The sequence below is a fragment of the Neospora caninum genome, chromosome V (genome assembly GCF_000208865.1).
Source record: "Neospora caninum Liverpool complete genome, chromosome V".
Taxonomy (NCBI): domain Eukaryota; phylum Apicomplexa; class Conoidasida; order Eucoccidiorida; family Sarcocystidae; genus Neospora; species Neospora caninum.
In genome coordinates this window covers 991,047-1,014,976 of record NC_018391.1, presented here as the reverse complement: position 1 = coordinate 1,014,976, position 23,930 = coordinate 991,047, and the positions used below count along the sequence as shown (strand labels likewise).

Below are 23,930 nucleotides of genomic sequence, written 5' to 3'. Positions count from 1 at the left end.
AAGCGGGATTCCTCCTGCAATTGCAGCGCCTGGCCTCATGAGCAAGTATATGGTACGTGGATTGCCCTATCTCAGTATTCTCGAATTTCTTAACTTTCTCTGCCCCGAATTCGACTTCATCGTAGCAACTTAGAGATCTAAACAAGCCCCTTCGTGGAGCCTCCCTCGTCGGAACCACAAGGAGACAGAAGGAAAAACTACTGCAGAGACTGCAGCACCAACCTATGTGCTGCGATATATTCCATTTGGGTGCCTCGTCCATTGTAATCGCATGAGTTGTGATCCATTCTTAAGCGGAAGAGAGAATTGGGGACGTCAAAGGTCCCTTGTCCAATGAAGAAAGAGCCATTTCTTTTGGTATTTGCATACACGAAAACGAACACGCCGACCCCGTTGATTGTCGTCGCAGCCCTTTCAGAAACAGTCCTTCACCGAACTTTCTCCATAAACAGAAGCCCTACAGGGCGAAACTTTTCACTGCAGTTCTGAAGCAAAACCGCGTACACTTCCCATGTGTATCAAATGTGGTGCATGTCAGCAAAGCTCTTGATTCAAAAAAGCATGCAAAACCATACGCCTGTTTCGACGCTCATTTTGACCGTCTCCTCATTCTTGCTCTGTTCGCTGTTTTGTACTTTTCTCCACCTTGCCTATCGTAACGGTCTGACGTTGCCCATTGTCGCGTTTCTGTTTATTTCCGCCTCCCGCCGGCGGCCTTCCCACTGCCTTACCCTGCGCGTATCCGTACCGAATATTTTGTCGCCCATCCCGACTCCCATCAGCCTTCCTATCCAGTCAATTCATCATCTCGTTTCGCTGCCGCGACTCTGCCCCTCGAATGAGAGATCCGGCTACGTCCACAGATGACGATGACGGCGTATGCATTATGGAACTCGGGAAAGAGAGAGCAGCCGTGTGGTTGACAGAGATCACTGAAAGGCTACGGAGAAGTCTCTGTAGGGAGGCAGGCTGTTGCCTTCGGATCTCCGGTGGGAGGGACTGCCGCCACTGACCTGTGGCCAAGAGTCGAGAAACTTCGGCGCTTTTATGCTCTTCCTGGTTGGTAATAAAATCCTGAAGCGATGCCTGCAGACTGCCCACGGAAGAGCACACACAATCCCTGAGCGGGAGAATAGATCAACACCCCGACAAGAGGAACAACTCAGTGACAGGGAGAGAGAGACACGAACCGTGAACCCACCAGAGAGAAAAAGACTGAAACAAGTCGACTACACGTAAATCGGAGCCTCGTCTCCTGGCTGACTGAGAGTAAGAGAGGCCAGGAGACAGTAGGACCCTTCGCCGACCTCTCCGTACTGGACCGGCATCCACGAAAAATGTTCATCGTGCGCTGTACATAATCATCGCAACAACACGAATTCGGCTGTATATACCCCGTGGACCGAGACGCCCGGCGCTCCCGCTGGGTCTTCCCCTCTCAGGTTGCCTTCTACTGTTGCTTTCCCAGGCTCCATTCCGTGCACAGTGCCTCGGGCAGCAGCCCTGGAGCCCACCATGGTCCACAGAATGTCAGGGGTGTGCATTTGGAGCCGGAATTCGCCCCCTCGCCGGTATCGCTCGGATCGCGCGTTGCTTGGGGCCTATTTAGTACCGACGCGCTACAGGTCTTTCCCCCTCGTTGCCACAGTTGTTTTTCGACACACCGGTCTTTCTCTCCTTCGCGAATATTAGGCTCCACACCAAGCACCCGTTTGTCTCTCCACTTACTGGTCTTTCACATCCAGCACGTCTCGCGTCTCGGCCGTCAAGGCCTCCAGCCTCGCGCGCGCCTCCACCGCCGCTGCCTTTCGTTTGGTCAGCGTCCTCTCTTCAGCGGTGACCTGTACAGCCCAGAGAAAGGAGGACTTTCGAAGATTTTGCGAGGCAGCAAAGCAGGGCTGCGAACGAGAGAATAACGCAGAGACGAGAGCGAGAAGGCGGACGACGAGAAGCGAAGCATGTGGAACGACGCGTCAAGAAGAGAAAAGGGCGCAAAAACGACGCAGGAAGACCAGAACGCAGGGCTGCGGAGAAGTGAGGGGAAGACAGACAGAACGTGGAGAGCAAGTGGTGTACAGAAGGCGTGTTGGAAGGACGAGATCCGTTCGCGTGCACTGCAAGAAGAAGGAGGAAGAACAGTGACGACTCTGGAACTCCTTTTCGAGAAAACAGGAAACGGGAAAGAAGATCGCTTCTACCTTACCCTCTTTAACGCTGCCGCAATCGCATCTTTGCGTGCTGTCGCCAAATCTTCGTCGTTTCTCACGGTGGCAGACACCCAGGAAACACGGATGCCCTTTCGTTCGTCTTGCTCGTTTTCCCGCTGCCTGTTCAACGCTTCGTTCACTCTCGGCCCTTCTCTCTCGCTCGCAGGAGTCTCTGAGTGTCTCTCTGCGCCGGCCGGCAGCGACAGGCCAGAAAGTTGCGACGCGGAGGCCAGAAGGCGGTTTGATGTCCTCGCCGCTCGAGAGCTTGCGCTCATATCGCTCTCGTTTCCGTCTTCCTGCCGTTCTCCACCGGCGGTTTTTTCGCGGTAGGTACACTCACCTCGACGTCTAAAGCCCTGGTCTTCAGTTGCCTTAACCTTTCCTTCTGAAAATGTCCCCCTGCCACTCTTGTTTTGTTGCTCGGCTGCTCCCCCCTCTCTTTTGTCCCCGCCCGCGCTCTTCTTGTCGGCTCTGTCTCTATCGTCTCCCTGCTCAGCCCCCTGATTCTCCGTTTGTCTCTCTGCGTCTCTCCACGGTCGCGCCACCGTTGAGATCGCCCTCTTCGAGTCTGCCTCGCCTTCGCCGCCTCCGTACGGCCCTCGCAGCAATCGCTCGCCGTCCGCTCCTTCGTAGCGTCTCCGCTCGCTGTGGCCAGGTCGCGCCTGTGAGCCTTCTGGAGCGACGGTAGATGCCAGAAGCCGATCGAGAAGCAGCCATTTAGAGCCCCAGCCAGCAGCAACACTGAAGACGGACCGCACAGTTTTTGCCGAAGACGAGAGAACAGACAAAGGCCCGGAAGCATCCCGGCCCTCTTTGTTCCGCCCCCACTTTGCCGTGTCACGCACACAGTGGAGAACCAGCGAACCGCTGCCGTCGTTCCTGGCTTCTCCCACCCCAAATGTAGACGCGCCACCGCAAATTTGGTCTTCTAGCGAAGGAAATGGACAGGGTGGAAGCGGCGAAGCGTCTCTCTGCATTGTGTCTTCTTGTATCACTTCGTCGCCTCTTTTCTCCACTGCGATTTCCCCTTCTTGTGGCACGTCAACACATACAGGGCGCCGGGTCGAACTATCCGGAGGAGAGGAAGACAGGGAAACGAAGTCGGCCTTCTTCTCCAACCTTTTCCTCTCTTGCGCTGCCTCCATGTCGCCCCAACTTTTCCTCGCCTGCTCTCGCCTCCCTCGTGCACCGTCGCTCTCCTCTCGCCCTGTTGCCTCGAGAAACACGCCGCTGGACGGCTCCTGTCTAGCTGCCTTTTCGTCGCCCCTAAAGTCACTGAAAGACTCCTCATGGACGCCACGCCGACGCGGGTGTGTCTCTCGTGCCACGCTGCAGATAGCCTCACCAGCAACGCCCCCCGATGTGCGTCGCTCTTCTTTCTTCTCTCTTCCTTTTTTCCTTTCTTCTTCTCTTTCTTCTCTTCCTTCTGCGTCGTTTGCTCCCTGGGCCTTGGCGTCGCTCTCTCGCCTGTCGGCGTTGATCAGTGTGTCGAGGTCGTGCATCGCAGACAGCTTGGCGATGTACGCTTTCTCCTGCTCGTAGATCAGCCGTCTGTACTTCTTCTCCTGCGTGCGCTCCGTTCGATGCTGTCTCAGGACCTGCCTCTCGGCTGCCGCGACCTTCCGCCGAAAGTGCTGGACATCGGTGTAGGTTTGCGACTCGACATCCACGAGACAACGCCGAGTCCTCTCCATCTCTGCGATCGACAAAAGAAAATAGCGGCCTTGCACAGAGCCCCCAACAAACGACGCGCCGAGACCCAAAGCGTCTCGCTCCGCCTCTTTTAGCTCGTACAGCAGAGACCAGTCGACCTCCTCGCCGGCCGCATGCACACCACAAGACAGCGAAGCAGGACACAAATCCACCAAAGAGGAAGCGGAAGAAGATGGAGAGGAAGACGAAGGAGAGGAAGACGCAGGAGAGGACGAGGATGGAGAGGACGAAGAGGAACTCGCAACGCAGGAGGAAGAAGGAACAGCGGCGTGGTAAGGCGACGAGAAAGATGGCAAAGAACGGGTTGCTGACGCGTGTGAGTGGCAGGAAGAGGAAGAAGCATCGGGGATGGCAGGTCTTCGAGAAGAACCAGGAGCGGACGATGAAGACGGTCGCATATGAGACGTGTCGCGAGAGCTTGAGACATCTGCCGGAAGGTCAGAACCGGCAGCGAAGACAGAAGTTGGAAGCGTCGCCCCGAGTGAGTCGACACAGGCGCTGGAGACATCTGAGTTTCTCTCGCCGTTGCCTGCCTTTTCTTCTCTCCCTGCTCCCGCATCCGAGGAGGACGGCGCCTGGCCAGCACCACGAAGGGAGTCAGACAGAGAGGACGAAAAGGTGGGTGTCTTTTGGTTGGATGTTTCCGAGACCAAAGCTCCTGTGACTCCGCTTGATACCCCGTTCTGACACATCGCTTCCGAAGACGCTGCTTCCCTTGCCTCTGCTTGTGTTCTCTCGGTGTCTCCAGTGTTCTTTGTCTGTCGTCGTCGCCAGTTCCCTTCCAGGGACACTCCTCGCGCCGTCCGGCCGCCTTCTGTTTTCTCGCTTCGGCCCATGGAGACCTTCCGTTTCCGAAGAAGATGCCTCAGAGGATCCAGGAGAGCAAAGGAGAGCACGGACTGCTCTGCGGGCGCCAGCTGCAACCACGTGCCTTCCCAGGGCAGCTCACGAACGACTACGCTGCGCATGTCCACGCATACAAACAACGCCGGGTCCTTCGAAGCCGATGGAGAAACGGGCGGAGAGGAACCCGACGGCAGAGACAGGGGCGCCGGAGAAGACGAACAAGGCGAACACGCATTCGAAGAACCGGACGGCTCGCGGCATACCCTTTCTGCTTCCAAAGTTTGACCTGCTTCGCTCTCGCGCTGGCGAACGCCCTCAACAACGCCTGTGTCGGAGAGACGACGGTCAACTGTGTCTCGGTTAGAAGGGTTTGAAGGGATAGAAAGAGCTGCAACATGCCGGCACTCGTCATGAACAGTTGAGGAATCAACCCGGTCCTTTATCCTGTTCGTTTGACTGTCGTTTCGCGTCTCGTGTCTGTCTTCTCGCTGGCTGTCGTCTCGAGAGACGCCGCTGGGTGCCTCAGGAGGGTCTGGGGAAGAAGAGAGATCGTCCGTCAGTGGCACGTGCCGAGGAGTCGTCTGGGCTCTGGGCTCCGCCTTTCCGGCCAAAAAAGAGCCTCCCGACGTGCTCTGCACTGTCTCCGGCGGAGACACCTTGCTCGGATCGGTCCTTCCAGGCAGGGAGACAGACCCGAAATCGCGACCACGCGCCGACAAAGAGGCGGAACTCTGAGGCTGCGCGAAAGTCGTGTGGAAATACACCGGAGGTGACGTGTAGAGTCCAACTAGCGGGCCTGCATGGGGGCCTTGACCCCGTCGCCGGCGGCTCTGCGAGCCGGTAGAAGGCTGAGAGCCCTCGAAAGAAGAAGACGCACACGCAAGAATCGGACACAAAGGATAAGGGGAGAACAGGGAAGCGTCTGCCTTGACGAGAGAGTAGCGACACGGCGAAGGCAGAGAGGGACACGAGGAGACGGAAATTCGCGCGGCTGCCGTGCTTCTTTCCAGGCCCCCACGAGCCCGTGAGGGCAGAGATCGGCAGTTCGCCTCGACAGGGGGAGGAAAGGAGTCTCTTGGCTCGACTGTCTCCTCACTCTTTGGGTTGCCTGCGGTCGCCATTCCTTCTTTCAGGAAGCATCGCCTAATCGCGCTGCTGTCGCCAAGTGGAAGGTCGCTGGATGAGCGTCGAGACAGAACATCGCCATCGCCGGAACCTCGATGACGCCCCGGCGGGTTTCGTGGAGCGTCTCGAGCGGTACGGGATGGTTCGCGCAGCAGACGCGACGAGGCGCCTCTGCTCTGAGGTGAGAGACGCAGCGAAACGTCGACGGGGGCTAGTGCAGCCTCTCGCTCGCTTTCCAAGGGACGCGGTGGTGCAGGCTTTCGGCCGGCAGAAGACGGCGAGAAGGAAGAAGAGGAAGAGGAAGAGGAAGAAGAAGGCGGAGAGAAGGAAGAAGAGGAGGAAGAAGAGGAGGAAGAAGAGGAGGAAGAAGAGGACGAAGAGGAGGAAGAAGAGAACGAAGAGGAGGGAGAAGAGGAAGACAATGGAGAAGGCGAAGAAAATGAGGAAGAAGGCATCTCGTGCGGACCTTCGTCGCCGAGAAGAAGCAAATATCCTGCGAGAGGAGAGCCTAAATTAGTATCGGTTCTCGTAGAGAGAGAACACGACGAAGACGACGGACCCTCTCGAGAGGCAGAAAACTCCGCGGGGCCTGTGGCAACAAAGTTGAGAATCAACAGAGCGGAAAGAAGGGGGAAAATGCAAAAGAAAAAGAAAAGAGGAGATGCCTCGCAGCACCTGATGGCTTCACGAAGAAGAGAGGAGGAGGGGAAAGAAGAAATCCGAGAAGAGAGAAGGAGAGGAACGCGAAACGCTGATCGACAAGCGCCACACGACGCACCGGCGCGGCGTCGGCAGAGAACGAGAGAAGCGGGGCAGAAGAAAGATAAAGAGCAGGGGAGAGGACAGAAAGGAAAGCATGACACGGGAAAACCGCACAACGGAGAAAGCGAACAGAGGCCACACGAAGGGGAGAAAGAGAAGGAGCAGGAACAAGGAAGATGCGAGCGAGAAGACACGCGAGGACCTTCGGACAAGGATCCTGACCGGAGACCGCACACACAGAGAGAAGAAAAACCCAAAGGAAAGAATCGCGAGAGAAACAGCTCCTGTGTCATTGCACCTTGAGGGACGCCGTGCGTCAAAGGCTGAATGCGCCTGAGGTGTTCATCTTCGCCGGTCGAGACGGCGGCAGAGACTGCTCGAATGAAGAGACGCGCGGCGGTCGCATGCTCGGTCTCTCCTCTCTTTCTCTCTTGCTCCAGCTTCACTTCGCTGTTCCCTGCGACGGCTGTCGGAGCAAGACACTTTGTGGTTTCTGCCTGGGGCCTCGCGCGTGTGTCGCGTTGTCTCTTGTTTGCTTCGCGTCGCCCTGCCTCTTGCCCGGTCTTCTCGGCAGTTGCCTGTTCGGGTGCGCCTCCTCTCGTGCTCGATAAGGAGACCGGCTGCGAAGCAGGAGGCCAGGACGAGGCAGCCGGAGCAGAGACTCTGTCTCTCGGTTCGGGCTCCAAACCTCTTCTGTCTCCCGGGTGAGGCTCAACCAGGGTGTCCTTCTCAAGAGACAAAGAGGCAACACGGGGACAGTCAGGGGCGCTTGTTTGCATTCGTCTCTCTTCATCTGAAGAGAGTTCCTTCCTCACTGGAAGCGCACCGAAGATCCAAGACAACAGACCCAAGGAAGAAGAGGAAAAAGATGGAGAGAAGGCGACCGCCGAGCTCGTCGGGGCGCAGGGAGAGGGGGTGTCTCGGCTCTCGCCGTCGCCGGGGAGGTTTGCAGAGGCAAGGCCATCGAGCAAGGCCTGAGAGAAGAAGAGGTAGCAGAGGGGGGACGCAGCGGCGAACTATAAATCGAGAACTTCTCGCGAAGCAAACAAGGGGCAAGCGACAGGAAGAACGAAGCAACACAACCAAGGAAACGAGGCGGCAGGCTGAAAGGGATGAGAGCAGAGTGTAGCCTGGAGCACTTGTGTGGAGGCGCGCTCAAGTCAGAAACAGAGATAACGAAAAAAGAGAAAAGAGAGAAATGGAAGAAGAAAGAGACGAAGGCGACAAGCTGGGTCAGAAGGAGTGGAAGAAGGCAGACAGAGCACAAGCGCCTAGAGAGAGAAGAGGAAAGGAATCAAAGACCGAAAACCCGCGGACAGTCTCTCCTTCACACGTGCGGGTATCGAGTTGAGGAAACAGCAGGGGGCGTGTGCAGCAAAACAGCGAGAAAAGAACGAAAGAAAGGAAAGAAAAGAACGAAAGAAAGGAAAGAAAAGAAATAAAGGAAAGAAAAGAACGAAAGAAAGGAAAGAAAAGAACGAAAGAAAGAAAAGAAAAGAACGAAAGGAAGAAAAGAAAAGAACGAAAGGAAGGAAAGAAAAGAAAGAAAGAAAGGAAAGAAAAGAACGAAAGAAAGGAAAGAAAGGAACAGAAGAGACGGTTGCGAGGCGCAGAGAACTCCCGAAGAAGGAAGCGAAGGAGAGGACCAGGTCGAGAGAACACCCACAGAGCCAGAAACAGAGACTTGCCAGCATTTTTCTGTTCAAAAACGTCCGGTCGACGTTTTCCAGAAGACGGTTCGTGATCTTAACGGCTCGCATTGCACGGGAAAAGGCAGTGTACCGACACCCCGAGAAGCAGCGACACTGGCAGGGGGGGCCTGGAGCCTTCTTCGCCGGCAGCGCCTCTCGGAGTTTCCCTTCGCGGCCTCTCTCGTCGTTCAGCGCGGGAGACGGGGAAGAGAAGGAAGAAGCAAACGAAATGGAGGAAGAAGTAGACCAGACGGAGAGAAAAGAGCTGCGGTCTGGGGCGCTGGACACAAGAGCCGAAGGGGAAGAGCGCAGCGCGTGCCCAGTCGTCCTTCCGCACTGACGAGCGGCCAAAGAATGGCGAGGGGAAGACGGAAAGGAAGCCGACGCCGAGGAAGCAGAAAAGGGCGTGGAAGACGCCGCGCCTTGGCGGGTCTCTTGCCGCGTGCTGTTCATGCAGGACGAGCACCGCTCATTGGAACTCACGCCATTCCCCTTAACCTGACACGAAAAAGCGGCTTGAACAAGACCTCTACCACTTGTGCGTTCCCTTTGTTTCAGCTTCGGCTCTCTTTCCCCGCTTTCTTCCTTCAGGCTTTCCTGTGTCTTTGCATTTGCTTCTGCTCCTTCCCTGTTTCCTACCCCAGGTGGACGAACGTCCCCGCCATCTCTTCGCCTCACTTTGTTCAGTTTCCCAGCTCTCGAGCCCTCTGCGTGTGTGCGGGTTTCCCCCTCTTCTCCCCTTTTGTCTGTCCCTCTTTGTCTCGTGCCTCTCCCCCTTTCGTCGTCGCACGCCTGGCGGGTGCCTCGCGCGGTCTCTCACCCGAACGACGGCGAGAATCTCGTCGATGCTGTCGCACTCCAGAATCGCGGGCCCGAGCCGCGCGAGCAGCACGACCGCCGCGCGGAGGAGCGCCTTCCACCCGTCCAAGAAGAACGCGTCCCAGACGCAGGCGACCGTGGGCAAGTCGACGTGGTACGCGAAGCAAGTCATCAGCCACTAAAGACACGACAGAAAAACGATGCCCGAGGTGGGATAAGACCTCAAGAAAGCTGTAGGGTATAAGCCTCTGCGGACCGTCTACAGTTTAAGGCCAGAGTACTGATGATGCGAGCATCTGGGAGCTGCCTTGTTCTCTTGCGAGTGGTAACACCAACCCATTTATTGCGCCGAGAACAGAGCGGGGATGTGGAATAGCTTGAACGTCGTCGGATACTGAGATCCAACACAGCGAGGAAAGCGAGGCCCCGGAGCCGAAACGGAGCAGACGAGAAAGGCTCGAGAGGAGCGAGAGAGTGAAAGGAGTCCAAAAGGCACACAAGGCGCGCGCGGAAAGCAAAGGCCCTCTGGAGCATCACACGGTCCCTGGCAGGGGGTTCAGTGGAGGCTCACATCAAACAGCAAAGACGGACAGGAAGGAAGCGAGAAGACAAAGGACGGAAAAGGAACCTTTTTTTCCGCCTCCCTTCTGTCCCTTCTCGATCTGACCTCGACGGCCCCTGTCTCTCGCGCTTTTTTCGTTTTCCTCCGGTAAGAGAACAGGAGAGAGAGGGAAGGCCTCCGTTCTTACTTGGTGTGCAAAAAAACTAAAAGAGAGGGAGTGCGCGAGTAGGTGCTGAGACAGTTTCGGCAGGTGATGCCTGAAACAGAAGACGGACGAGAGCACGAGAGCAAGACGAAGTAGTTTGGCCTTGTAAAGTTGGAAATCAAAGGCCCTTCAGCTGAAGAGAAACATGATGTTGAATTCACGCAAAAACGGGAACACATGGTAGACAGAGGAAGAGAAGCCGCGGGCGACACACTCGCCGGGGAGAAGAAAGAGTCGCGCACAAAGCTTTTCTTTTCCTCACGGCACAAGAGACGTGGGAAGAGAATAAGATGCCCCTGACGCAGAACGCAGGGATACGGAAGGACGAGGAAGGTGAGGTAAGCAAAAAAACAGGAAGTGCGGATGCTCACGTGAGAAGTGCGTTGAATTGGAAAACGCGCGCATCCAGAAGAGGAACGCCCGAGGCAAAGAGAAGTTGGCAATCCAGGCATCGCAGCATGATGACAAACGCCCAAAAGGCACACAAGGCACTCCCCGTGAAGAGCAGCAAACCGCCGGCCACAAAGTTCATCCCTAAGAAGAAAGGCAGAACGGAAAAAAGAGAAAAACGACATGCGTCCGAGCTACACTCAGGAGAACCATCACACCCACTGAGTAACGGGGAAAAGACGAATGAGGGGGAACCATCAATGTGGAGCACACACGAATCCGGTAGCAAGAACAAAAGAGGAGAGACAAGCATTCGACAAGAAAAGATAAACACTCATTCGCATTCGCAGCAATACATGCACACCACGGTTATATGCACACGCGGGTACTTCTATAGATAGACAGATGCAGGTGTGCATGCATCACACATATACACAAATGTATACGCATATATTTCTAGATAGTTAATACATACATGCATTCATAGACACCACATATACATAGTCACACACTGAAAATCCACGCATATATATATCCACATGTATAGGAACCAAACGAATACAGCCATATATATATACACACACACAAATACACGCATACGCATACGTATATCTCGGATGTATTTGCGTAGGTGCCTAAGGTTCCAGAGATATCTTTGGGGAGAGACGTGGATTTGTTCTCGCAGCGACACGGAACTGCGGAAGCAACTGATCGGCACGTGCGTCTTCCACAGAGCACAGAATTTGTCGAGCGAAGGGGCGAGTCTTTGCAATTCGAGTTCGCTTGCCTTGGCAGTATCCGGTGGAAGGACATAGGCAGGCGTAGGCGTGAAGAATCGCGTGGAGCTTCGCTCGTCCCTGTTTCCGCCGAAAACTGAGCAGGCGGCCCGAGCAGACAGACGCGACGTTCGGGAATTCAAAAAGGCCCAGAGACGCACGGCCGCGCCACCGAGGCAACCACACGACATGCCAGCAAATGGACAGCAACAACGGGACAGCCGTCACAGAAACCGATACGTGCAACTGAAGCCTGCACTGTCTGTACACCAACTCGCTTTCTGCGAAAGATACCGATGCACAAAACCAACAAAAAACAAATGAATGACGAGGCATAAATAAAGATGTATATGCACATGCATGTGAATGCACACCCAACATACACACACACGTATTGATCTATTTATGTGCTGTGGAAAGGGGTTTAGGCTTTCTGCAAAGTGCATGCAGTGGGACGATACTTTCGATTTGACGGAGTCGCAATCCCGACGGTAGGAGACAGCTTTGTGTTATTTGCAGCTTTCTTTCTGGATGAGGGTGTCGGCACTCACTAGGGATGGCGGGGAAACGTGCGCGGGACATCTCGGCGAATTTCGTCGGCTCGAGCGTCATCGAGGCGACACTCGAGAAGAAACGCAAAGATCTCCTGACACGGCCAGGGCAGTGCTTCGTCTTCTTCCTCTTCCCCAGGCAGCAACGCGCCGAGCTCGTCCTCTTTGCTGTCTGGAACGGGACCGTCCGACGTCCAAGCAACAAACGAGGAAAAGCGAGGCGCAGGCCCCTGTCGCTGTGAAGAGAGCGACTTCAATTCGTTTCTTCTGGAACTCGAGAGCGGCCGGCTGAGATCGAAATGAACATCCGGCATAAAAGGCCTCGGGTACAGAGCCGCGACTGCCTGTCGAGCCGCAGCCCTTGCGGAATCGTCGTCGATTCCTTGGGCGCCACCGGCTCTTTGCGCGCTCCCTGTTCTCTCTTTCCCCACCGTCCCCCGGTTCCCCCATGCTGACGCAGCCACGCTCTCCGCTAAGTCTCCACCTTCTTCGTGGCGATGCCGTCGACAACTGGAGTCTCGCTCCCCCACTCCACAGTCTCTGTCCTCTCGCCACGCTTCCTCGGCTTCCGCCTCCGCCCTGTCTTCTTTTCCTTCTTTTGCTTGGCAGCTGTCGGGTCTTTCGCCTCGTTCCTGTCTCCAGCCTTCCGCCGCTTCCGCCGCTTCTGCCGCTTCCGCCGCGTCTCTCGCCCGTGGCGCTGGACGGGTCCGACCGCGGTCGCGGCGAGGCCCTTCTTCCTGCGTCCAGGCAGGAGGGCCCGTCGGAGACACCGAAAAACGGCCCGCAGGCGCGCGGCCCAAGGCGCTCTCCCACTGGAGCTCGCGAGCGATTTGGAGCCCCAGGCGGTCGAGGCGACCTTGCGCGAGAAGCCAAGCGCGGCGCCTGAGGCGGCGCGTCGCCTTGTCTCCTCCGTAGAGCGCGCCTTCGCCGCAACACGCACAGCTTTCACCCGGGCACGCGTCTGCGGAGGAAGGTGAAGAGAGACTCTGTGGATGCGTGTCTCCTGGCCTCTCTCGTGGGCGTAAGGCCTCGGAGACGGACGCTCCTGGGCGTCGGCCGTGTGGAGGCTCCACCACAGACGGTACAGATGCGAAAGAAGAGGAAGCAGACGACGCTGAAGAGACGGAAGGAGAGCGTGAACAGGAAGAAGCCAAAGAGGAAGAAGTCGAAGAGGAAGAAGTCGAAGACGAAGAATTTGGAGAGCAGGAAGCGGAAGAGGAGGAGGAAGACGAAGAGCGATGACAGCACATATAGAGCGAATGGATTGCCCCTGCTTTGAGATGATGACGCATCCAACACTGGGACTGAGCCGCGAGGAGAAGGGTGCGGCTGCAGCGAGCGAGGCGGGCGGCGTCAAAGAGAGAGAGGAAATGACAAGAAAGAAAACGAAGAACCGAAGGCGGGAGACTTTCTAGACGACTTAACGTTGAAGAGGACGACGATGATGAAGACGGAGAAAACGAGGAAGAACAGGAAGAGGGGGAAGAATCGCAGAAAGGCGAAGCAAGAGATACCGAAGCAGTGGGGCACGAAAGAGGCGCAGAGGCGCCGACGCTTGAAGCAGAGAAGGCACCGCCATGGAGAGAGACACTGGATGTCGGAGCCGCGCCTCGTGCGTCCCGTCTGTGCGCTTCCTCATCAGTTTGCCTTCTCTTAGGTGACCCGAAGACACTTCCGTCCCCCTCACGAGAGACAGCGGGCGCTCGCGTGGCGCCGCCCGAGCCGGTGTTGGTGGAGACACGGGAGTTGCAAAGACAGACAGGAAGAGCCCTCCTCGCTCTCTCTGCAGCAGGTGGAGAAGTCAGGGGAGGCGGGGCGCCGAGCCCGTGAGAACCTAGATTCTGATGCGAATGAGAACTTGGTGACGGAAGAGAGAAGTCGGAGGGCGCGGCAGATGCATAGAGAGACGAATGTGGACGCGGACGCGGAAGTGAAAGGGAAGGGTTCTCCGTTTTCTGGCCGAGATTGTCTCCACGTTTCGCCGATGCCGCGGTGTGCAGCAGAGAAGACGCGACACCAGAAGCGCGAGAGAAATGCAAAGACCGACATGCTGTGGCTGTGCCGTAGGCAGGAGACGCAGCAGAGACCGTCTGCCTCCACAAGGATTCCGACAGCTGTCTGTCGCTCGTTTCCGCACTGCGAAAGCCCGCAGAAAGAGAATCACAGCCTGCGACAGCGTTCGCCTCCCGTCTCTCTCCACTTTGGTCCTGCTTTTCGCCTCTCGCCCCACCCCAGAGGAGTGTCTCCGACTCTCTTCGCAGGTCCCGGGCCGCCACCGGCGCAGGTGTCTCCCCGTGCGACCGCGTCCGTGCCTCTTCAGCGCCCATCGCGGTCGGCTCACGAAGGCGAGACGAAAAGACAGGGCCGCATTGTCTCCAGTCGAGAGGAAACCGAGGAGTCAAGGGACGCCGTCCTCACGAGTCTTTCACGGCTTGGCATAGCAGAATCGGCGAAAGAACGGAGACGCGAAAGCAAGAAACCATTGGACAAAACGCCCGACACGAACATGAAGAGAAGATGCCGAGATAGCGGTCGAAGAGCTAGATGGCGCAGGAAGAGTGGGAAGCAAACCGAAAGGTCGATTCACGGCAAGCAAGCAGAGAGGCAACATGCGTGACGAGAAGCCGAAGAATGAAGGCGGAAGGAATGGACAGAGGGAAGGACGACAGAAAATCCTTCTTTCCTACACCACGAAATGAGAAGGAGGCAACCTGCTGCTCTCTCCAGTATACCACGACGAAGAGAGACTTGCGCCCCTGGAGGTCGCCGCACGGGTCGCGTTTCACTCCGCAAAGATGCGAAAGAAGACCGCTTTCTCGTAAAAGTCGCCAAAAAAAGTCTGTCGTTTCTTTCCTCGCTGCCCCCCGATAGAACGGGTTTGGCTGCTGGAGGCGAACGCCGACTGACGAGGCGAGGGGAGCGACGCGCCCTGCTTTCGTCCCTTTTGTCGATTCGTTTCTGCATTTCAAGAGAGGTTTCGTCTTGTCAGGCCGCGCTGAGCAGCTGCCGATGCGGCGCCGCTGTTCCTTTTCGCCGCTCTCTCCAGCGACGTTGCAGCCCAGCTGGGCCTCAGACGAGACGCTGGAGACGCTGGAGACGCCGCAGCCGCGGGAAACGAAAGGCTCACCTTCTTGTCCGTGGAGAGTGCTTCTTTTGTCTTCCCTCTTGTTCGTCCTCGTGTCCTTCGAGTTTTCGTCTTTCCACTTTTTTCGCTCGGCCGGCAAGTCCGAGGGTGACCCCTGTTCTGCGCCGGAAAAAGACGCGAGCACGAGCCAGAGAAAGCCAGACGAGGCCGAAACACGCAGTTCTCTTCTGCTCGAAGTGTCGGCTTTTCACGTGATCTCCGAGAGAGTACGCAAGGTGGAAAGGACAGCGCGCAAGAGAGACTCACTCTGCTGACCCTTCAAGGCCTTCCCGTCCGTCTCTCGGGCTTCTGAGACAGGAGTTGCAAGGGAGTTCGCTTCCCCCGACCATCGAGACGCTTCCTTGTGTCTGGCACAGGCAAGGCCGACGAAAGAGAAGGCTGCTGTCCGTTCACGCCGCCTATGGAGACGCGAAGGCGTGAGCGATCCGAGGAATTCTCCGAAGGCCTTATCTGTGCGTCGGGTTTAGCCGACGACAATAAAACAGGGGACTAATCGACGCTGAGACGTTCCTCCGCCTGTTCTTCGGAACCGGCGCATTTCGGAGCCCCAGCGAAGAGAGGAAAACCGGAGAGAAAGGGTATGGAGTTTATCCGGCTCGACCCAGGCTGCGCCCGTGGAGCCCGCAAAGAGGCGTTCCACGTTCGCGAGACACGCGGCGTTTTTTCTCGCTGTGTTGCATCCGGTTCTAAGCGAGTCCCGTACAGCTGCATCGGCGACAGAAGCGGCGACGAGGGGGGTTCGGCGAGCGCGTTGATGTTTTCGTTTCCCCCCGCCTTCACCGCGAAACAGGGTGCCCTGAAGTTTGAGGCTGGCCAGCCAGCGCCCAGATATGGCGGGGACGACTAGCACGATATACGGCACGTTTGCTTTCAGCCACCAGCAGAAAGGATCTATCTTGGAGAAAGAGGCTGCGACCGAAGAGAGGTCTCTCGCTTTTGTGCCGTCTCGGAGAGCGTCGAGTTTGGAGTTTTCTTTCCAGGCGGTGCCCGCCACGTCACTGCGACGCACTTTCAAAAATCGGCGCGAAGTCACGCAAGCCGACGCGGTACGAAGGCAGCTCGGACCGCAGGTCACACACATGCGCAGGAAGGCCGAGAAAAAGCGAAGAGTTTCGCGTTCACACACACAACTGCATCTATCTGTAGATGTGCACGGGCGCACTCGATTGCATTCTTTGTGGATTTGCGTCGATATCTGGACTGTCTATACACTGGAAAGCCACTGTCTTTCGCCCCGCGTTTCCGAACAGCAAACGCCAGTGTGCTGGATGTGTGTGTCGGTGTAGACGGCGTGTTGCCGCCCACTGAAATTAAGCGCCCTCGTACCACGTGCTTTTCTTTGCCTGAGAAGAGAACTGTTTTCGCCGGAAACAGGGCGTGGCGTTCCGCACCTTTCCTGAGAAATGGGACACCGGGGAATCCAGTGAGAGGACACGTCGCTCCGGGGCTTGGAGAGGGAGCGCTTTCCCCCGGTGCGCTTTGCGAGAGGTCACCCCTCTGACCAAGACACGGCGAGTCGGCCCGAAAAAAAAACCAGACGACGTGCCTTTCGTCTTTCGAACCTCCTCGCCATCTGTTTGTCGCGCGTCGCTCTGACAGGCGTGCGTGTCTGCTGGCGCGCACGGGAGAGGGCGGAGAAGGCCTTGCACTGGCGCAGCATTCGCGAGCCTTCGCTTTCGCCGGTTTCTCTGTTCTGCCGTTTGTGTGTGAGAACGAGGTTCCCGCGTGTCTAGTTCGAAAACACGTCTCTCTCCGCCGGCACCCGTCTTCCAGGCAGCCCGCTGATTCTAGGAATTCAGCCGCTCAGCACCGAGGCGGTCCACGCTCGCCTGGAACTCAAACCCGCGGAAAACGCGCTGCATCCTTTCCTGCCTGAGTCCTTCCCTGCCACTTTTTTTTGTGAGCATTTCCCGGGACTTCCCGCTTTTCTTCCTCGCCATCCCAGGGCGCAAACAGCCACCAGCCTCTCGCTCTCGTACACACAAGTGGGCGCACCTGCTGCGACTCGGGCTCAGTTGAAGCTGCATGAGACTGTTTCTTCGCTGCGCGGACTCCTGGCATCAACGAAGACCGGATGCTCGTCTTCGGCTTCTAGAAAGATGATTTCTATAAACCAAAAATCACATCTCTCTGCGCTGACTGTCGCAAAGGGGGGGGGGACTCGCGGCAGCTTGTGTCGACGAAATGCGTTGAGAGAAAACATGCGTGTACTCGTCGACATACCCGCGTTTGTTGTTTGACTACGTGTACACCTGGCCTACCTAGACCTCCTGTATATATGTATATACATGTATATGTATATGCATTGGTAGTCTTTGGTGGTTCTTGTCTCTGAGGAGGAAATCGGTTTCCGCCGTCTTTTTTCTCCATTCCTGCGCCGGTTTTCGCCCAGTTCCTCCTCCTCTCTCCACGTAGATGCGATTCCTTTGTGTGTATCTGCTCTTCGTCTGCCTCTCTGCCTGCCTCCAGCTGGGCCCCCTGTCGCCTTCTCTCTTTGTCTGGAGCCGCAGCAGCTGTTTCTTGACTGGAACAGTCCTGGCACTGCATTGGATTCTCTCCGTTCCTCTCTCTCACTCCCCACTCCCTCGCGTCGTTGCAGCTTTCGCTCCTGTTTCCAGAGACTCTACAGCTTCTTCCTTCTCCCGATCTCTCGCTCGCTCCGTCTCGCCCTTCTCTCCTTACTGTCAGTTTCCTTCGCGTTCTTCTCCTCTCCGGTCTTTGTGCTGCTGGTTCTCTCCTTCTCCTTTCTCGCCTTTGTCTCCAGTACCGTCTTCTTGCCTTGCGCAGCGACCGTCTGCGTCCGTGCGCGGTTCGGAGACACGACGAAAACTCTGGACGTCTTTGTCTCTTGAACGCGCCCCACAGTTGCATTCATCTCTCAGCGCGGTTCGGTGGAGGCCGCGTCCTCGGAGAGGCGAAGAAGGCAAGATGGATCCTTTACGGAAAGCGCCGTTCTCGACAGTGTTGAAACAGGCGCATGCCAGCACACCCTGCTGGCCTCGTTCTTCCCCTCCCGCCGCCCTCGTTTGTCCCCCTTTTCCTCGGCCTCGACGGACGACGAGCGCGCGCTCCTGGCTTCCCAAGAACCGACCCATCTCTGACAAACCCATCATTCCTCCTTGTGCGCGTCGCCCTCAGTCTTGCTTTTGTCCGTCTGCATTTCCATGCTCTCCTTCTCTCTCGTCCTCTCTTCAAAAGATTGTCTCTTCGCCACAGGCACCTTCTTCCGCTTTCTCTCGTCCGCCCACTCCACACCTTTCACCTTCTCTTTCTGCTCTCCCTGTCTCTTCCACTTCTTCGCTTCTACAGCCCCCTTTCCCTGCTTCACTCTTCGCTTCCTCTTTCTCTTCCTCTGCGTCTTCGGTTCCCTCTCTCTCTCCTACTTCTCATTCGCCTCGCTCTCGCCCCCCTGCGTGGTCCTTTTCTTCCTCGCTGCTCTCTGCGGTTCGGCACGAGTGCTCCTGTGCCTCTCCGCCAGAGTCGACTTCGCCTGCAGTTTCTGGCGACGCTGGGGCTGCAGGTGACTCGGGTCCTGAACGGAGACAGGAGACGCCCAAGACGGCGGAACGACGCGCGGCCGCCTGGAGCGTGTCCTGGCGCGCGTCGTCGAACTTTGCAGAGGTGGGGCTCTGGCGAGGAACAGCTTATTCTCTTTCGGCCGCGTCGTCGTCGAGGAGAGTCTCGTCCGGCGGCCGGGAGAAAGCAGGCTGTGCCGCGCAGGCGTCTCCGCTGGCGAGCCTGTCGAAGTGGGGCGACCGGAGAAGGCGAGAGACCAGCGGGGAGACCGCTCTCTTTTCCTCGGGAGATCAGCCCGGAGTCGCGAAGGAGACAGAGCCTGCGGGAGAAGTCTATCTGCAGAAGGCTCGGGCCGATCCCAGGCTCTCTGCTCTCCGCTCCCCTTCGTCTTCATCATCCTTCCCCGTTGAGGAGCGGCGCGCTCTCAAGTTTCGGTCTTCCGAGAGTGTGCATGCCAAAGGCTGGGCTCGAGACGCGGGGTTGCCTGCGAGGGTGACGAGGACGGAGAGAAAAGAGGGTTCGGAGGAGCAGACGCGCGACGCAGGCAAGAGCGAGGAGAGCCTCCAGAGGGCCCCGCGTGGAGGCGCGCCGCTTTCGCAGGCTTCGTCGCCCTCGGAGGAGTCGCATGCAACGGCGGGTTGGCAGATAAGTAAAGAAGGGGGGAAAGGCGCGTCTGCCCAGTTTCCGCGTTTCTCGGGGAGCCGGAGTGGAGGAGAGCGTTACTCGGGGAAGGCTCCGATGACGTCTCTGCAGGCTACAAGCGCAAACGTGCCTTGGGACAAGGAGAGACCGCGAGTAGATAGTGGAGAGACGGGCGACCTGGGAGACGGAACGGCAGGCGCCAAGTGGCGGAAGACCGGGGAGAAAAAATTGGCTTATACAGGAGGAAGCCGGTCCGCGTATTCGTGGAGTCCATGGAAGAAGACCAATCAGGGAAAAGGCGCCGAGAGTGGCACAGGCCAGCAGTTCCCGATCACCTTTCCGAGTTCGAACTTCGCGCCGTCGTCCACGTCTCTGAACGCGCAGAAAAAGACGAACGGAGAAACCGGGAAGGGCGGGCGCACAAAGACCCCGGCATCTCCGTCCCCGTTCGGCGCGGCTGGGGCTTCTCCTTCGTCTCCGTCTTCTCGCTTTCAGCCTTCCTCTTCTTCTCGCTTGCAGTCTCCGTCTTCGTCTTCTTCTCGCTTGCAGTCTCCGTCTTCTTCTTCTTCTCGCTTGCAGTCTCCGTCTTCGTCTTCTTCTCGCTTGCAGTCTCCTTCTTCTTCGCCGTCCTCGACTTCGTTTCGGCGACCTTGGATGAAGTGGGCACCCTCGGGGGAGACAGTGCAGGGGGGAAGGAAGGGCGGCGCCGGCTCAGGCCAGGAGACGAGCTCTGCGTCTTCGCCGGCGTCTCTGTTGTTCTCTCTCGAGAAGAGAGAGGAAGAAGAGGCGCGCATGGCTGCGCTCAGGCAGGCGCTTTCCGCCCAGGAAGTCACTGATTTGCAGAGAGAAGTTGCCGAGACGGTGGCCTCTCTGCCGGCGGAGTTCTTGAAGGGCTGCGGCCACGAAGAGAAAGTCAGAGCCTTTGAGAAGCAGGCGGCCGGAGAAGTAAACGAGGAGGGCCGGAGCAGCAAACAAACCACGCCGGAAGATGCACATGCGCAAAGCCTTGGGAAGAGGTAAGACAAAACCGAGGAATTGGGGCGAGAGGGTAAAGGGGGACGCGTGCACCGCCCTTCGGAGCGCGCGCGAGGGAGAGAAAGGGACGAGAAATCGAGAGCCTTCGGATGAAGGCGAGAGAGAGAGAGCAAAAGAGGCGGAAGACGTGGAGAAGGACAGGGATGACAGGCCTCTTTCCGTTCTCGCCCAACCGCACCCGCTTTCCTGTCATTCTCGGCCTCTGGCTTCGCGTAGATCGCTGCTCGTTCCCTTTGCTCTCTGCGTCGGGGGCTCCTGTGCTTCCCTCGCGCGGTCCTGTGGCTTTCTTCCTCCTTTCGGGCTGTGTGTGGCGCTGCCCCATGCATCTCTTCCGTCTCGCGCTTCGTGTGTCTTTCCTCTCACATCCTCAGTCGCCGCTCGTCGACGTGTCTGCCTGTCTCGTCTCCATCCCCTTGCGACTGTCTCTGCTGCGCACGTCTCCATATGCGAAGTCCCCCCCATGATTCTCGCGGTTGTTCTTTCTTCTTCAGCTCGTCCTCGCCGTCCCCACACTCCCCTAGCTTGTCTCCACTCCGGCCGTGGCCGAGCGTCGTCGCCGCCAACGGGCCCGTTGTCTCCGTCCTCTTGACCCTTGCGCATTATCGCCTGACAGATTGCGAGCGCTTGAGATCCATGCAGCCTTCTGGCGGCGGCTCTTCTGGCGGCGCGAGTGTGCCCTTCTCGCCGGCGCCTTTCTCGTCCGGCGCGCCGACCCTCGTTCTGTCCGCAGACGGGAAGACGCCCGACGCGCTCTTCCACGGCCACAAACAGTACGTGAAGGCCGCGCAAGTTCTGCAGGAGGCGGCGATCCCCGTGCGGTCGCTTCCCGAGGCTCTGGTCCTCTTTCGCCTCAAAGGCCTCGCCTTTAAGGGCGCCGAGAAGCGGCTCAAAATGGAGCCCGACGCGGCCGCGCAGGCCCCGCGGCCAGTCTTCGCCTCCAGCACGCTCCAGGCGGTCTTTGAGGCCCTCGAGACTGGGACGTGCGCGGAGATCCGCGAACGGAGACAGCAGAAGAGGCTTGAAGCGATTGCGAGTCTCATGCAGATCGACGGCGTCGGCCGCAAAACTGCAGAAACCGTCGTAGACCAGTGCGGGATTCTCTCACCGGAAGAGCTGCGCCTGAGCCTCGCCGTGGCGATTGCAGAGTCGGAGGCAGGAAGGAGCGGGGAGGAGGCGGGCAGCGATACCGCTGCGAAGGCGAGCAGGAAGCGCGAGAAGAAGGGGCGAGCAACGAAGGCAGATACCGGCGAGACAGAAGACGCGAGGCAAGGGGCGTCGGCTACACTTCTTGCGCTCTTTGGGACGCCGCAACTACGAGCAAATGTCCTGCACGGGGCCGCGCTGACGGCGTCAATGCACCCCACCGAGTTCCTCATGTGGCAGAAGAAACTCGTCGCTGCTGTCGGAGATTCCGCCTTCGATTCACTCAGCTTCTCACTCCCTCCCCACGCCTCCCATTCACCCAGTTCGTCTTCTCAGTTTGATGTGGCTGCTGACCACGGGGCGCATGGCGCGTCGGTGGACGAAGAGCGAGGTGGCGAGGGCCGAGGGCCGGGCGTTTTGGTGACGCCTGTCGTCGCAGTGGGCGGCGGCCTTTTTTCGCGGGCGGCGTCCTCCGCTTCTCGCCCTGGAAATCGACCGAGAGAGATAGACGTTTTTCTCTCGATGCTTCCGGAGCCTCTGCCTGTGCCGCCTGCGTCGCTTCTGTCTCTCCAGGGCGGCGGAGATGGAGAAGGGCCTAAGCGGAGACAGCCGGCCGAGAGGAGACGATCGGCGGAAAGAGGAGACAGCGCGGGACCCAACGGCGCCGCGCCGGAGACGGTCGCGGCATGCGACTGGTCAGCGGCGAGGCGAGAAGATCTTTTGGAGGGCGTGAAGAAAAGGAAAAACGAGCTTTTCAGCCGCTTCCTCGCAGTCCTTCAGAAAAACAATCTCGTCGAAGACGTCCTCGAACAAAAGGATGGCCCGGCAGCCTTTCCCTGGGCGAGACTGATTGTCCGTCTTCCCTGGAATACAGTCGCGAAACGACAGGTGAGCTGACCGTAAATAGGCCAGGGGAAAGGAGACACATCGGGGAAGGCCGAGAGAGCAACAACAGGGAATCTAGGAAGAAGACGCGAAAGCTGGGGGCGAAAACGTCGAGGGAAGAAGAAAGACCAATCTGGAGAGAGAAGGCAAACGGCGAGATGCGCGGAAGAGAAAAGGAAATCTGCTTTCGTTTGCAGGCATGCGTTTCTGGATCCAAAAACCAAATGTCCACGCCACCCCTCTTCTTTCTGTTTGCCTCTGTGTGGAGCGTTTTGTCCATTCAATGGTCGGCCTTCGAATGCAGCCCTTCGCACGCCGATTTCTCCCCACGCATCACGGGTCCTCCTCCCGGCTCTCTCCACCTCTCTTTGCACGTATCCACCAATCATTCACCCTAAAACTTAGACATTTATACAGAATATATGCATATACCAATATATATCGCCCGGTATAGATAAGCATATGTGTGTCGTGCCTGTACACACGTGAGGGTCTTCGCAGCGGCGTGCGGGACTCGTGCTCTCGCTCGAGGTGTCTTTGACCGTTTGCGTGCGTGTGGCCGTTCGAGGTTGCGCCACGGTTTCGCCTTTCTGCGTTTTTCTGCTCAGCTTCGCGTGCGCGTTGTCTCGCCCGACATTTTGCCCTTCATCAGCCTCGAGAGCCGGTGCTCTGCAACGCCCTTCAAGGAGATCCAGGAGCACGTGAAGACGCGGTTCAACTGCCAGCTGACGGCCGACCGCCTCGTCTTCCCGCCGTCCACATCGCCTCGCCCATCAACTTCTTCCTCTGCGTCGTCTGAGACCTGTTCCTCGGCAGACGCCGCCGGCGACGCCGGGGCCGAGGCGAGCGTCGGAGGCAGAAGCGCAGGCGCCGAAAAGGTGCAAGAAGAGCGGAGAGAGAAACTGAAGGACTTGGTGAGCACGTGGGTGTTCACAGAAGACCAGCTTCTCCAGGGTCTCGAGGTGCCCGTGCCTCTGTCGCTGGGGCAGCGCCTCGTCAGTCTCTCCTACCGCGGATACATCAGCGCCTCCGGGTCGCAGAGGCAGCCGTCCAGATGAAAGCAACCCGTCGCTGCGTCCACTCGCAGGCCTCCTCGACTTCCTTCGGCCACCGGGAGTCTGAACCTCTTCCCTCTCTCCCTTTTGCGCAGCTTCCAACGGCCTCCACCGGTGCGCGGTGTCTCCTCATTTGCTACCATTGTGTCAAGAGAGCCCGAGCACGAGACACAAGACGCAGCGCCCGCAGCAAAGGCCACAAAACAGATCGAGAAGGTTGCAGTGGACCAGAGAGAAGCTACAGCCATGCACTGTGGGGGACGTGTGGCCGTGGATACTCCGTTGTCGTACGTGTTTCCCCGCTCTCCTGTATGTGCATATTCATGTCTATATATATATATCTATATATATATATATCTATATATATCTCGCTCTCTCTATATATATATGTATATATAGGTATATATGTATATAATTATGTGTTTAAATGGGGAAGCGTCTCTCTGCGAAGGGAAGGCGGAGGGAGAGGGTGCAAGATGTGAAGCTGTGAAAAGGTCTGTGGCCACGGCTTGTGGTCCAGGTCGAGAGGTTGCCCTCGTGTCCGAGTCTCTTTCGTCGTAACTTTTTCGGCCATCAGGGAATCTTGCCAAGGTTCGTTTGCGTCGCCTCTCGCCCGGTTTTGCCTCTTCTTGGGAGAACCGACGGGGCCACCTCTGTGTCTGCACAGAAGTCAGAGAGACGGCCTTCTCGAGTGTCTCCGGACTGAAGAGTGGAAAAGCTACGGATCGCAAAAGCTTAAATCTGCATGAAGCGCGCGTCTCTCTCCGGGTCGAGGCGAAAACCTACAACACCTCTTTCGGCCAATACAGGCCAACATACATTCATGTGTATGTATATATAGGGATATTTGTATCAATTGATG

The 23,930-nt window shown here is 57.5% G+C and overlaps 2 protein-coding genes across 2 annotated transcripts; one reads left to right on the top strand and one right to left on the bottom strand.

Annotated features, from left to right (window-relative positions):
* Positions 1-1,229: 1,229 nt before the first annotated feature.
* NCLIV_013300 (conserved hypothetical protein) lies at positions 1,230-10,462 on the bottom strand (the record flags this gene model as incomplete). Its single annotated transcript, XM_003881521.1, has 7 exons — positions 1,230-1,263; positions 1,729-1,898; positions 2,204-6,480; positions 6,952-7,627; positions 9,165-9,341; positions 9,913-9,982; positions 10,302-10,462. The coding sequence occupies 7 exons, from the start codon at positions 10,460-10,462 to the stop codon at positions 1,230-1,232; spliced, it is 5,565 nt and encodes a 1,854-aa protein (XP_003881570.1).
* A 4,730-nt stretch (positions 10,463-15,192) lies between these two features.
* Positions 15,193-23,071, top strand: NCLIV_013290 (conserved hypothetical protein; the record flags this gene model as incomplete). The annotated part of the gene is made up of 4 exons (XM_003881520.1): positions 15,193-15,208; positions 18,271-19,966; positions 20,477-22,016; positions 22,622-23,071. 4 exons carry the CDS (start codon positions 15,193-15,195, stop codon positions 23,069-23,071), a joined length of 3,702 nt encoding a protein of 1,233 aa, XP_003881569.1.
* Positions 23,072-23,930: the final 859 nt, after the last annotated feature.